The following is a 14,322-nucleotide window of genomic DNA, read 5'->3' on the forward strand; positions in this document are numbered from 1 at the left end:
TTTATTTACTTTTGCAAGCTACTTTATGAATCCTTTCATGTTACAGATTATTTGAATTAATGTTATTTGAGGTATTTCAGTTTAATATTGATTTCTCTTATTCATGCTATTGTTACTTTTACTCTGAAGACATTTTTATTCCAAGTAGATTTATTTTTCTCCTTTTGGTCTTGGTTAAGAAATCAGTAACTCAGGAGTTATCCAATTCGATAGCATAATTGATAATTGTTACCTTTGTTAATTGAATTGAACTTCCATAATCCCAATCTTTTCTTAGGAAATAAATAGGATTCGAAGATCAAACCAATTAATCCCCTGACCTTCCTTTATCTGAGTAAAGGTTAACAAGGTGGAATTAAGATTCAACTTTCATTGTTATTGATAAGGATAACTAAGGTTGGACTTCCAATTTCTCATACCTTGTCAAAAGTGTGTTTTTACAGTTATTTATTTATTTTACAGTCATTTACTTATTTTTAATTGCAATTCAAATTACTTGTTCCTCATCTTCAAAACCCCGATTTACAATCTTCATAACCAGTAATAAAAACATACTTCCCTGCAGTTCCTTGAGAAGACGACCCGATGTTTAAATACTCGGTTATCAATTTTAAAGGGGTTTGTTACTTGTGACAACCAAAACGTTTGCACGAAAGGGATTTTTGTTGGTTTAGAAACTATATCTACAACGCGACTGTTTTTATGACATTCTTTACTGGCAAAAATCTCTGTTCATCACTTTGCTATGAGAGTTCCAAACAACTTGGTTCATTTCTTGTTCAATATCTGCATGTCCCTTGTACCCGTTTAATTTGCTTGCAATCTTCTTCATGATGTGCCAAATACACCAACAGTGAATTGTTGTTGGCATACAGGCCTCTAAAGCCCTTTTCATTGATGCACATTGATCGGTGAGAAACCCTTTCGGAGCGTTTCCTCCCATGCAATGAAGCCAACATTGAAATAACCATTTGAATGATTCAATTTCTTCGTTTTTCATCAAAGAGCATCCGAGAAGTGTTGATTGACCGTGGTGATTCACCCCGACAAAAGAACCACAAACCAAATTATACCTGAAACAAATTACCATAGTACAGAATGCAAAATCATTAGGTACACCTAACAAATGCTTCGTATACACCCAAAAAACAGCCAATATACACCTCTGCTGCGGATTCATAAAAATACATTAATTTAGCATCATAAACAGGGGCAGTTTGTTACCTGTTTGTATTGTAGGTGGTGTCAAATGAAATAACGTCTCCGAAATACTCAAAGGCAGCTCTACTTCTTGCATCGTCCCAAAAAGCCAGCTTAATCGATTGATCCTCCTCGAGTTCAAGCTCAAAAAAGAAATTCTGATTCTTCTCTTTCATTCTTAACAAATATTTCCCGAATTCATTTGCATCTTCTTGTTCGGAAACATTTCGCACTTCCCTGGTAATATAATTCCTCACATCCTTTTCGATAAAATTTAACTCGCGGTAACCCCCGGCAGCCGCAACAAATGATTGGTAGGTTTTGCTTGGTCTGATACCGGCCTCCTCGTTATTCTCTATTGTACGACAGATGGACATGTTTAGTTTCCTGTGCTGTTTGAGCATCTCTGCTTTACTTGGACAGCAAGGGTGTGAATGATCCAGCACAACCTTTGAAATGATCCAAGCACCAACATCCTTCAATGTGTGTATATAAATTCTTGCAGGACAGTTTAAACCGGCTGTCGGATTAGTCTTCTCGGTCGGAGATATTTTAGATTTCCATTTTCCCTCTCTGCTACATGTAATCAATTGATTCTTAATCTCGTTTCCCTTCCTATTTGTGCTCTGAACTCTTGTAGAAAAACCTGTAGCCTTGGCGTAGTTCCTGTAAAATTTTCCAGCATCTTCAAGGGTGGTAAAGGTCATTCCAACCTTCGGAATAAACTGGTCATCAACAACAGAGAGAGGCTGCAGAATACACCATGTCAAAAACTAAAAATACACCCAATCATGTCTGATATAATACACCCGAACCGCAATAACTCAACTAAAATGACAATAAAAACCATAAACTTTAAATACACAGGCTGCAGTATACACCATGTCAAAAACTAAAAACACACCCAATCATGTCTAATATAATACACCCGAACAACAACAACTCAGTTAAAATAACAGAAAAAGCAGTAAACTGTAAATACACCCACACTTCCCGCAAAAATACACCCAAAAAAATTCTGATCTACACCTGATCGTCTGCTATAAATTTCAGATAATTAATCAAAACTAATACATTACATTCAATCCATAGATTTATCTTCATGCGTTAGTTTGACAGTCAATGTTCAGGAATTATTCACCTACACAATGCTATAAAAATTACTGCAACAAAATTCATAGTAATCCTATGTAAATCAAACCTCAGGAACTTCGTTAGATTCAAATTCATAATCCACTTTGTCTGGATTCAGCTGACAATCTGAGGCTGAATCATCCATTATCTTCAAAACGAGTTCAAAATTTGATTTCAGAAAACAAAAAATCAAATAGAAAACGAAGCTGGAGTTACAGAGAGAGGAACTAACGTAAATGACGAAGAAGAAACGAGTGAGAAAGGAGGGGAAAAGAACGATCGAAGAAACCAGGGGAAGCTTCGCGAGAAGAAGAACGAGCAAATCTGCAAATAAGGAAAACGAAGAAGAAAACAAATCTTTTAAATTTGGTAGTTATATATAGCGCGTGTATACGTTGCAACCATTGGAGCGGGTTTTAGGTTTTATTTGTTAACTAACTTGTAAAGCATACAAGTCGTTAGAGCTTGTATGCAGAGCTTTTCTGTAATTTTATTTAAGAAAAAATTTGTCATTATTCTAAATTTTTATAGACAAAACTAATAGTTTATTGGTCTTTCATAAATACAAAATTAATTCTATTTATTTATGTATAAATTTATCATTATTTTTAACTTTTATGGATAAAAAATAAAAAGAGAAAAGTTCAACCGTGTTAGCCAATAATTTTGTTATATACCAACAGTTTTAGCCAACAGTCTAATACTTTTAGTCGAATAACATATTTTTAACTAACACTTAAAAATATTATTAGTTAATTAATAACAAAAAATAATAAATTATATTAGTATTCTAACATTTTTCAAATAATAAAAATATTATTTTACTCTTATATGACTTTTAATAACTGAGTAATTTTTTCAATTAATATAGCAATATTATAAGACCATATATTATTATTAAACCATAAAAAAGTAAAACTCATTTTATTATCCCATTCTTTTGTTTCCACCTCTGTCTACCACGAGATAATAAGAATCTATTAACAGTTTAAAAATATTTTGAATGGACCAAAAGACCAACCAGTTTCATCACCCCCACCAAAGAATCTAGTGAAAAAGACTAACACAAGATGCAAACACCCTTCTTTTTACAGGTGCGCCCAACACCTTTAAATGGTGGAATTTACTTTACTTTAGGAACTCACGCAGTCATACCTAATCTTTACAATAAATAATAATAAAAACAAAAGACAAAGTAAAAATTCCAAACATATTGCAGTATTATTGATAAATTCTGATTAAGCCAATTAAGGCTATTTCTTTTAAAATATAGAGACTTGCATTGCACTTGATATATATTAGTCCTTCAAAATATGCATGGCTGAGGCTTCTGCTACCACACTACTTAATATAGCCTTCAAAATTTACATGAACAATATATATACGAAGAAACCAATTTAAGTTGGTAGAATGATTAACACATTCTATTTAAATAAAATATTGGAATTTTAATTCTGTTTTGTACATATAATAATTTATTATTTAATAATAAATTATTAAATAAAATTTTGATCCATTTTTTAATTTATCGAATTAAGAGATACAATAAAAAAAATATATATTGTACAAAAAAAATATTTATATAAATGCAAAATCTTTTGTACTTATTTTAAATTTATTTATTATCATAAAGATAAAGTTAAAGATACAAGTACAAACCTTACTTTATTTATGATAATAAGATAATGAGTTCAAAATGATGAGTACACAAATAATTAAGTTTACACAAAATTATGTCCATTTTTAATGTCTAAATACCATTTCTTTCTAAATTCAAAAAAGGTAATTGCTTTACATGCAAGTACTACGACACTGATTTCATTGAATTTGTGACACTCTTGCCTAGCTTTTAATTTCCATCCCGCTAAACCCAATCACAAGATAAGTTCAAGAAACAAACATTGTAAACACTCTCATCACTTAACTGATCATAATAATCAACTTTCTTTTGAGCTTATTTTCTGTGGGACAAGCTTCATTCCTTTTTCTTTTCCTTCTAAATCAACTCTTCCCATAATAAACAAAGTAAATAAATTTCCGCAATTGAGATTAGCCCTTTAATTTCCATGCATGCTGGAATACCAAGAAGCTCAGGAATATATATACACACAAGCATATTATACATATATATATTCAGTCCCAGTTCTCAGAATTGTGTACATGGCTAACATATCTTGTCCCTTCACCGAAGCTTGTCGAAATTCAGAGTTCATTAATAAATAATAATTAAGCTTGGCCAGGAGGTCTACCGGAGTTTCCAGCTCTCCTAATAAAAAGAAAATAATTTCATCAAATCATGTATGTTTTGTTGAAAAATCTAATTTTAAAATGGATAAAATTATAGATGTAGGGTTTTCATATGTCATGAAAATATCTTTCTAAAAAATTTAAGTTGATAAGAGGAGGTATATAAATAATTATATTTCTCTAACATAAATAATTATATGTTTTGGATTGACTTTTTTTTTTGTCCTATGCTAAATTTTTTTTTCTTTTGAAGTTTACAAGAATTAAATTCTATACCTTTTTATCATAAAAATTCTGATATCATATCTTAAAAATACTTTTTCCAACAATTTAAATGGATAAAAAAAAGCACATAAATAATTATATCTTTAATAACCTAGGTATAACAATATATTACATAAATAAACTAAATGAAAAATAAGCCAAGTTTAGCTATTTTAAATTTTTTTTAGAAAATTTTGAAAATAAAAGTACCGAAAATAAAACGAAAATCAAATCCTAATTTTTCATAGTGTAAGTCTTGTACTTCATGCATGCTTTTGTATGTTTTGTAATGTGTTGTGTTGTGTCTAGTGCTAAAAAGCAATAAAGAAAGAGAACCATGAAAAAGGCTAAAGTTTCTTGTTGATTCAGAGAGCCGAGTGACATAAATAACTTTAACCCTCCTTATTAATTGAGAAGTGGAATAAAGTTTCAAAGCCATACACAATCAACTAACATACTTTATCTTTTTTGAATATCTTTATTTATTATTGCCTATTGTGAAGGACTGTGCCGGTGGTTAAAGACCTCAATCAAGATCTCAATGTAACAGTTAAAAGCATGGTAATTGGTAAATGGTAATCAACCCTACTCATATATACTTAACTTTATTTTCTTTCTCCTTTTGTGATGCTCCATCATGGTAGGAACCATGAAACTTCTCAAATTGATGATTGAGGTCTTAAGAGGCAAAGTACAAACATTTGAAAAATATTATTCTAATTCAAATAACTAGATTTTGTGGCTTGAGATTGAGAAGAATACTTTTTGTATATTATAATATGGTTATAAAATAGATAAACAAATAAAGTGGATAGCATACGTAATGTGTAACATGGCATGTTCACGTTTATCATGGAAAGAAGCAACGTATAAGAAGTACAAGAAACACAATATCCGAGTAATTAATAAATATAGTACATAAACTGAACTTAAGAAGCTTTCAATTTATAATATATTAGTGTAAAACCATTTTATGATGAAGTACAATTGTTTTTTCTAAAATAATGTACGTAAAAGTTAATTATTAGTCAGATGTTAATGCAGAAGAGTTATATATATATAATGGAAAGTCAGGTGAAGTTAACTTTACGTGAAGTTAGATGATTTAAATGATTTGACTATATTTTTATGTAACGACTTTCAGTTATCAACTTCACGTGAAGTTGACTATACCTGAATTTCCACCTATATATATATTTATGGTATAAAAGATAAATTTTTTAATTTTGATCAATTACTAAACATAAAAAATGCAGAAAGAAAAATATACATAAAAGTGATGTATATATAAGATTTAAATTTTTGTATGTGAATAGAATAATATATACCTGTTATGAATTGGATCTGGTCCATTGGGGACTCTTCTTTTGCTCATGTAGTTGAAATCGTCCAGTTGTTTATTATCTCGAGCAGCAGAGAATACTACTTGACCATTATTATGGTGGAGTCCTTCTTCTTCTTCTTCTTGGTGATGTTGTGTAGTTAGTTTTCTACTAGTTGCTAAGCTGCTCCCAACAACCACAAGACAAACAAGCCCCACCACTAGGAACAACCTTGGAAACAAACAACTACTTCCCACCACATGCAATTTTGTCATCTTTCTATTTATTTCTATATATAAATATATCTTTGGTTAGTAGGAGGAAACTAAAGGTAGTACGTACTATTATTGCTATGACATAGAGATGATGATGATGATGAAGAAGAAGAGGGAAAACAGAAAAAGCCTATTATCATTGCATCATGATATGATCGAAGTCAATAATTAATATTATTATTATTATTGGTGTATAATAAGAAGAGAAAGAGAAAAAAGAGAACAGAGAGAAGTAAGGGAGGGTGAAGCTAAGATAGAGAAGAGAGGAGGGTAAGAATTGGTTTCCAACTACAAAGGATTATGGGGGTGTGGTTGGTTTTCTTTATAGGTTGGAGGGATTCTATTGCACTTTCTCGAAATGAGAGAGAGTGTGTTATTGTTAAGTGTTTTTTGGAGCGTGACATGGAGGCAATGCTCTTAGCTTTGCCTTTATACGGAGAAAGCTAAGGGGCGGGGGTGTGGGGTGGGGTCCCAATACGACACTGTTCTTTTGCTTTGCTACCTCTTATTAATTGTGTGTATTTTCATGCAACTACGACTACTACTACGCTCTCCCTTATCCTCTCTTCATTCTTTACGTACAATTGTGTAAAAGGCAAAACATTGTGTATGTGTGTTGTCATGCATGCCCTTGGAATCAACAATAGAATCAAATTTTACTGCATTATTAGTATTATATATGTGATACGAAATTATGAATATGATAGAGTATATATGCCTCTCCTTATTGTGTAAATACAATAAGTATTTGTGTTCAATGCCATTCTGAAAAGTTATATCAATAAAATAAAATTACTCTCTGAGCCTCTAATTAATAGCCATAGTTTCTTTTTAGCGAGATAGTAATCAGTAATGGGTACTAGGGGACGAGTACCCCTCTCCATCCCCCTTTTTGTTTTAAGAAAATATACTCCAGTTTCTTCTCATTTCGTCATTCCTCATTTGATCCAATAAAGATAAGAAAAAATAACAAAATAATTAACCAGAGAAGAAGGAAAAATCTTGCTTAAAAGCTGAAATTGATTTATGATATGTTAAATACATAATGTGCTTATTATGGACACCTAAACCGATCTAACAATTAAAAATTAAAAAAAAATTATAGAAAAAAGAAGTTACACTAAAATGGTAGAATAAATTCAATATGAACAACAGTATGATGAGAATTTGAGATATTCACATGTCAGTTATGGCTTTAATTTGAAAACATTAGTTTTCTCTCTTTTCGTTCTCTAGCTGGTGGGCTTAATAAGTTTGTTAGGACACATGCCTTCCAAGTCCCTCATAACTGAATTGATGAGTACTATATATATTTGTTTGACTAACAATACTTCTTTAAGTGAATGAGTGACCTGATTACTCAATCAATTAAAATAAATTAAAAAAAAAACATATAATGAATGGCATTGTGTTAATAATATTAAGTATAACATAAACTCGTCAAGTCGTAGTATTTAAGCATATTATTAAATCCTCTAGGTCGCTGTTGGGGATTCCATACCATCCTACAAAACTGAGGAAAATTCTCCCCTTTTTTTCCCCTCACAAATCCTTCATTCTCTTTTCTCTCTTTTTGAATTTATTTATCTATTTTAATTATATCCTGTACTTTGAACACATCTCCATCAAATTATGCTGCCGTCTTTAATTCCATATATGCTCTATATTTGTACCTAACAACAGTGGCTGCTAGACAAATGGCCCACATGTATACATATACATGCTTTATTAATATATCTTATAAGTAAACCACTCTTAATTAGTTGTGTGTGCATATATATATATAAAGGTGAAAAATTATATAAAATTACTTTTAAATAAAATTAATAATTAAAAATTGTGAAATAATTTAATATATTTAATTAAATTATTATTTAATAATTTTTAATTATTAATTTCACATAAAAATAACTGATGAATTTTTTCGTAATTTAAACGTACTATGATCTCTTAGATTTAAAAGGGTACAAATGTGGAATCTATACGCTAAATTAAAATAGGACAATGAACATATGCAACTAAAACAATAGAATACATCACCACAAAACAGAAGCTGGTTCCTTACCTTTAATTTGAACGAGGGCTGTCATTGGGAGAATATTTATTTATATATAGTTACATATCATACTTACTTATTAATACTCCATAAGGTAAAGCAGAAGGCACATTTTGTCTTATCCATTGTTGCATATGAATCTTACAATAATCATAAAACACCAAAGTGATTTTTGTTGGAGAATCCAATGCTTTTTATTGGGAACTAGCTTCACCTTCAAGGTACAAGGATGGCTTTGTTATTTATAGTAGCAAGTGTATTAATCTTAGAACCTTTTATTAGGAATTTATGCCTTGGCCTGTGGCACATGTTTGAGGTGTATAGAATATTACAAAAGTATTTATACATGTTGAGATCGATTTGACAGTTGATTTATACCTCATGAAATATACGAAGATAATAATCAATTTGAGAATTATAAGGCTAAGTGCTTTGCCGCCTTAAGCTGATTTGCTCATTCCAAAGAACTTTAAGAACTTCTCCTATTACAAATCACTTATATTTAACTTATTCGTCTAATTAATTAAGTATTGAAAATTCGAATTCAGTTTCATCTATACAATAATTCATTAATTAGTGACAACTCTTTAAATAGAGTTTTGATCAGCAATAAATTAATTAAAATCTTAATTTATGTTGGACTAAAAAATACCACAAAAAAAAAAGAATTATATCTATTATAAATTGAGATATTATTTTGTTGACTTTTAAGAGTGACATCGATGAAATAAAACCAACAATTTAATGAAAGTTCCATTGTTTATAACCATTTTTTATTATAAACTTATTTATTAACTAGTAAATCATCTAGAAGATAAGAATATAGAATGTAGAAAATTCTCTTTATAAAAGTTTTATGCAGCATTAGTAGTTGGCTATGCTAGGTTCAATTTAATAGTTTTTTTTTTTTTTTGGATGGATTAGCACCTTCACAAATGAAATAGTTTTTGAGACATAATTTAGATTCTCATATTAGACAAAACAATCATTCTAAATTATTTTTAAAAAAGTTGAGTCAAATCAAAATTTCAATTGACCAAATCTTATTACATTTTCTTAATGCCCCTCTATGTATACGAATCTTTATGTGTACTACTGTATCTATGAATGATGATCGTAGAACTATTATATTGTTGGTATGTAGCCATAATGTAGGTCTAATAAAGAATAATGCATATACTATCAAAAATTTTCAAGTGTACCGATATATAGATGTTTCAATAATTTTTAATTATTGATTTTAATTATAAAAAATATATATAATATATAAAATTAAAATTAATAATTAAAAAATATACTAACAATTTTTAGTGTGACATAAGGTTTTCTCGGCATATATATATAGCAGGAGGATTGCACTAGCTACTCTACAATTCATGTTTAGCTGATGGATCAAATGGCTACAGAAGTAAGTACCAAACTACGTACTTTTACAGTTTTATGTATGTAATCGCTATGATGAGCAACTTAGCATGTGTGTACGCAATGCCATTATTGCTCACTATAATATAATGCTTATGCTTCATATTACATTAAACATTATATATATATATATATATATATATATATATATATATATATATATATATATATATATATTATATATATAATCCATTAGGTGACTGCATACATTGATTGCTACTGAAATCAGTATGCCACATGCATGTAACAAGAACTGATATTTTAATTTATATCCAATTTTAAATTATCAATGTAAACTTATAGTAATTAGCCTTCTTCGTATAAATATGAATCTAAAGAAGAGAATAGTTACTTATTTAAAGCTATGTCATGTGAAAGTAGCATCATGATATTACTTCTCCTAAGCATTATGTTATCTTTTTTATTTATTTTATATTTTTTTTTTGAGTTTATTAATAATCGAATTCTAAATTTTTTAGATATAAAATTTTGATACTAAATTATAGTACCTTTTTTTAAAAAATTTAAACTAATAAAAAGATATAATCTAAATAATTATATTTCTAATATAAAAGTTAATTTTGATAATTATTTAATGCATGACAGTAAAATTTAAATAAAAGGCTTTAGAATCAAATACCTAGCCAAATTGATATTAAAAGAGCAAAGTTTGACTTTAGTCAAACAATTCATGCCTGCTACCACCAAGTTCTAGTTTGTTAGTAGCCAATATAAAGTTGAATATCAAAAAGCTAGTTGATCACCTTCTAGCTGTAAACGTGATTTTTGATAACCACAAGAAGATTTTTTACTCTTCTTTACTACCATACATACATTATAAATAGGAAGCATTGCTTATCTTATTTATATGCTATGTTTTGTAAGGTTTGAGCGAGTGAAAATTAAGAGAGAAAATAGTAAGATTTTTTATATGTTAGAATCTTTTTATATGAGTGTTATTTTTATAATATATGAGGGAGTACTATAAATTTTTTTATATGTTTTGAGAAATTATAATTTTATTGCTTAATCATATTATTTTTATTATTATCTAAATTTTTGTTTAATTTTATCTATTTTTTGCTTATATATTTTAATTGAGCTATTCTATCATATCCTATTAATTCTGGTACCTAAAAGTAGTATTAGAACTTTAGGTTCTTAATCTTTCACTGTAAAAGGACAAGTTGGTGTCAGAACCATAATAAAAAAAAATTTAAGATTGAAAATTTTAATGGGAATAAATTTTTTTTTTTTGGAAACTGAAGGCAAGCCTATACCAGCACTTCTGATAACAAATAGAAACACTACAAGAAAGTTTTAGAATAGCGACCGATTTTAGTGACCAATAAAATCGGTCGCTATTAGCAACCGATTTTACGACCAATCAAAATTTTTTAGAAAAAAAATGTTGATTGCTAAATCGGTCGCTAAATTTCAATTAGTGACCACCCACTCTTGGTTGCTAAAATCGGTCACTATTTTTTTTATTTAGTAACCGAATTAGCAACCAAAACAAAAAATAGCTTTTTTTGGGGTCCGTTGATGACTAAATTGGTCGCTATTTTTAATTTAGCGACCGATTTTGTGACCAATATAAAAAGAAGCTTAACAATTGTTGGTCGCTAAGAAGTTGGTCACTAAATCGGTTGCTAAGTGTTAAAATAGCAACCGATTTAGCAACCAACTCTAAAATGCTGCTTTTAAAGTAGTTGGTCGCTAAGATAGCGGTCGCTAAATCGGTTGCTTGGGGATAATATAGCAACCGATTTTAGCGACCAACTACAAAATTATGGGTTAGAACAATTGGTTACTAAATCGGTCGCTATTGTAATTCTTAGCAACCTAATTTGCGATCACTAAAAAATAAGTTATAAATTAATTGGTTATTAAATCGGTTACTATTCTTTTTTTGACTAATCAATATATTAAACAAATTAACTTTCAACGATGTTTTGGACAAGATTCGGGGAAGGCTAGCCAGCTGGAAAGGAAGATTGCTTAATAAGGCAGGCAGACTCTGTTTGCTCAACTCGGTAGTGACTGCGATTCCTACTTATCACATGCAAGTATCTCTCTTCCCTAAAGGGGTAACTAATAAGATAGAATCCATGATGCGAAACTTTCTATGGAAGGGTCAAGCTGATGGTAGAGGCCTGAATCTAGTTAACTGGAAAGTGTTGGTCACTCCTAAGAAGTTTGGAGGTCTGGGAATTAGAGATCCTTTTTGTGCCAATATTGCTCTTCTTGAAAAACTAGTTTGGCAACTTTTTCACCATCCCAACAAGCTATGGGTTCAACTGTTGACGGAGAAATACCATTCTTCTAAGGATGATTGTTTTAGTCGGTCTCGAGGAAGTGGATCTTATGTTTGGAAGAGTATATGTCAAGCTTGGGATATCCTAAAGGAAGGTTTTAGTTGGTGCATTGGGGATTTGGAACAGAACTTTTGGTTTTCTAAATGGAGAAGAGAGGGGCGACTGTGTCAGGAGATGGATTATGTTCACATTTCTGATTCGGATCTCAGGATCTTGGACCTTTGGTCATCTGGACAGTGGAACCTTGAGAATATCTATTCTCCTCTGAATCAGTCTCTGCAGAGCAACATTAATTCTTACAACCCAGATGTTCAAGCTGGTTCAGAGGTCGGTTGGTGTTGGACTGGTGCGGCCTCAAAGGTTTATGATGCTCATAGTGGTTATTTATGGCTCAGTAAGAAGATGTTTAGTTGGGAGGATAGGGGTAATTGGCTTTGGCTTTGGCATCAACATGTTCCGGAAAAGCACAAATTTTTGGCCTGGCTATGTCTTCGGGAGGCTCTTCCTACTGCTGCATTTCGTTTTAGAAGGGGCATTTCGCACACGGATAGCTGTCCACGATGTTTCTCAAGTCAGGAGTCGGTTTTACATTGTATTCGGGATTGTCCAAAAGCCCAACTTGTTTGGCAAGTTTTAGGGATCTCCGATCAACCAGTGGATTTGATGAGTTGGTTCTTACATAATAGCAAACAGCGCCCCTTTAGATTCTTTTCTGGTCTCTGGTGGATTTGGTGTTCGAGAAACAACGAGATCTTTCATCCTCACGAGCATTGGACCACAGACAAGGTGATTGGTATGACTTTGTCATTAGAAAAGGAGCTCCGAAATATTTTTGAGTTGCAACGACTATCTATCCCCTCAACCATTAGTGGCTCTTGGATTCCCCCCTCAGTGGGTACCTTTAAGATTAATTGTGATGCTAGCTATCCTGGCAGTGGTGCTCGAGTTGGTTTTGCTTGTGTTAGCAGAGATTGGAAGGGAAGGTGGCAACGAGGCTGTCTGGGAACAATTGAGAGTCGTAGCATTTTGCAAGGAGAGTTGTTTGCTATTTGGAGAGGCTTTCTTTTAGCATGGGACTCGGGACAAAGAGACATTATATGTGAGACAGACTGTGTGGAGGCTTTTACTATTGTCAATAATTTACAAGATTGCTCTGGGTTTACTGATCCTTTGGTGTTAAAAATCCGAGATATCATGTCTTGGAAATGGCGTGCTGATCTTCGGTTGATCTTGAGAGATGCAAATACAGTAGCAGACATCATGGCAAAGACTGCAATGAGGACTATTTCTCCCCAAGTGGAGCTTCCATTACCTTGGAAGGAGTTTGAGAGTAGTATTCAACGGGACTGCCTTTCTTAAGCAGTTTCTTGTCTTTTTTTTTCTTTCTTAGTTTTTGTTTATTTTCTTTTAAGTCACCAAAAAAAAAATAAATTAAAAGAAAACAACGTTGGAACCCTAATTTACACTGAGCTCTCTCCTCACAGTGTCCCTCTCGCCGCCTCCCTCACTCTCCGGCGAGTCCTGGTCGGCGCCGTTCTTGTTAGCGACATTTTCGTCGGTGCCATCTCACCTCCTCGAGTCTTTATCATCGTCTGCCTCCTCGCCACATTCTTCCTCTACTCGTTTAGCCATTATCGCAGATCATCGCATCCCCGTCCAAATCTGTTGTTGCTTGCATCGCGTCGTTCTTTTCTCAACGCCGCCTCCTGTAGTAACTTCTTCTCCGATAACAGCAGTCTTCCGGTTAAGCAGATTTTCTCCTTCAATCAAGGTACTTCATTTTCATATTTCTAATTTTGATTTTTCACTATAATTCCAGAAAATTTCTCACTATTTTTATTTTGATTTTGATTTGTTTTTATGTATTAGGATATTAATTAAGCCTCTATAATCTGCTGCTGCTTATCTATTTCTCTGTCTTTTTGCCTATTATATATGTGCTTTAATTTCAAATTATTAGCTTTGTTGCAGATCGTTGCATCACCGTCCAGATCAACCGTTGCTCATCGTCCGAATCCTCCGATAAAACTGATAGGTATATAATTTTTTATTTTGTACTATTTTTGTTGTTCTTCACTTTTGAC

The 14,322-nt window shown here is 31.5% G+C and overlaps 1 protein-coding gene across 1 annotated transcript; it reads right to left on the minus strand.

Moving 5' to 3' along the window:
* Positions 1–507: 507 nt before the first annotated feature.
* Positions 508–2,854, minus strand: LOC140179492 (protein FAR1-RELATED SEQUENCE 5-like). Its single transcript, XM_072218386.1, has 2 exons — positions 1,225–2,854; positions 508–1,073 (listed from the first exon to the last, which is right to left on the minus strand). The coding sequence occupies exons 1-2, from the start codon at positions 1,905–1,907 to the stop codon at positions 713–715; spliced, it is 1,044 nt and encodes a 347-aa protein (XP_072074487.1). The 5' UTR covers positions 1,908–2,854; the 3' UTR covers positions 508–712.
* Between the last annotated feature and the right edge of the window lie 11,468 nt (positions 2,855–14,322).

This window comes from Arachis hypogaea, chromosome 15, assembly GCF_003086295.3.
Source record: "Arachis hypogaea cultivar Tifrunner chromosome 15, arahy.Tifrunner.gnm2.J5K5, whole genome shotgun sequence".
In the NCBI taxonomy this organism is placed as follows: domain Eukaryota; kingdom Viridiplantae; phylum Streptophyta; class Magnoliopsida; order Fabales; family Fabaceae; genus Arachis; species Arachis hypogaea.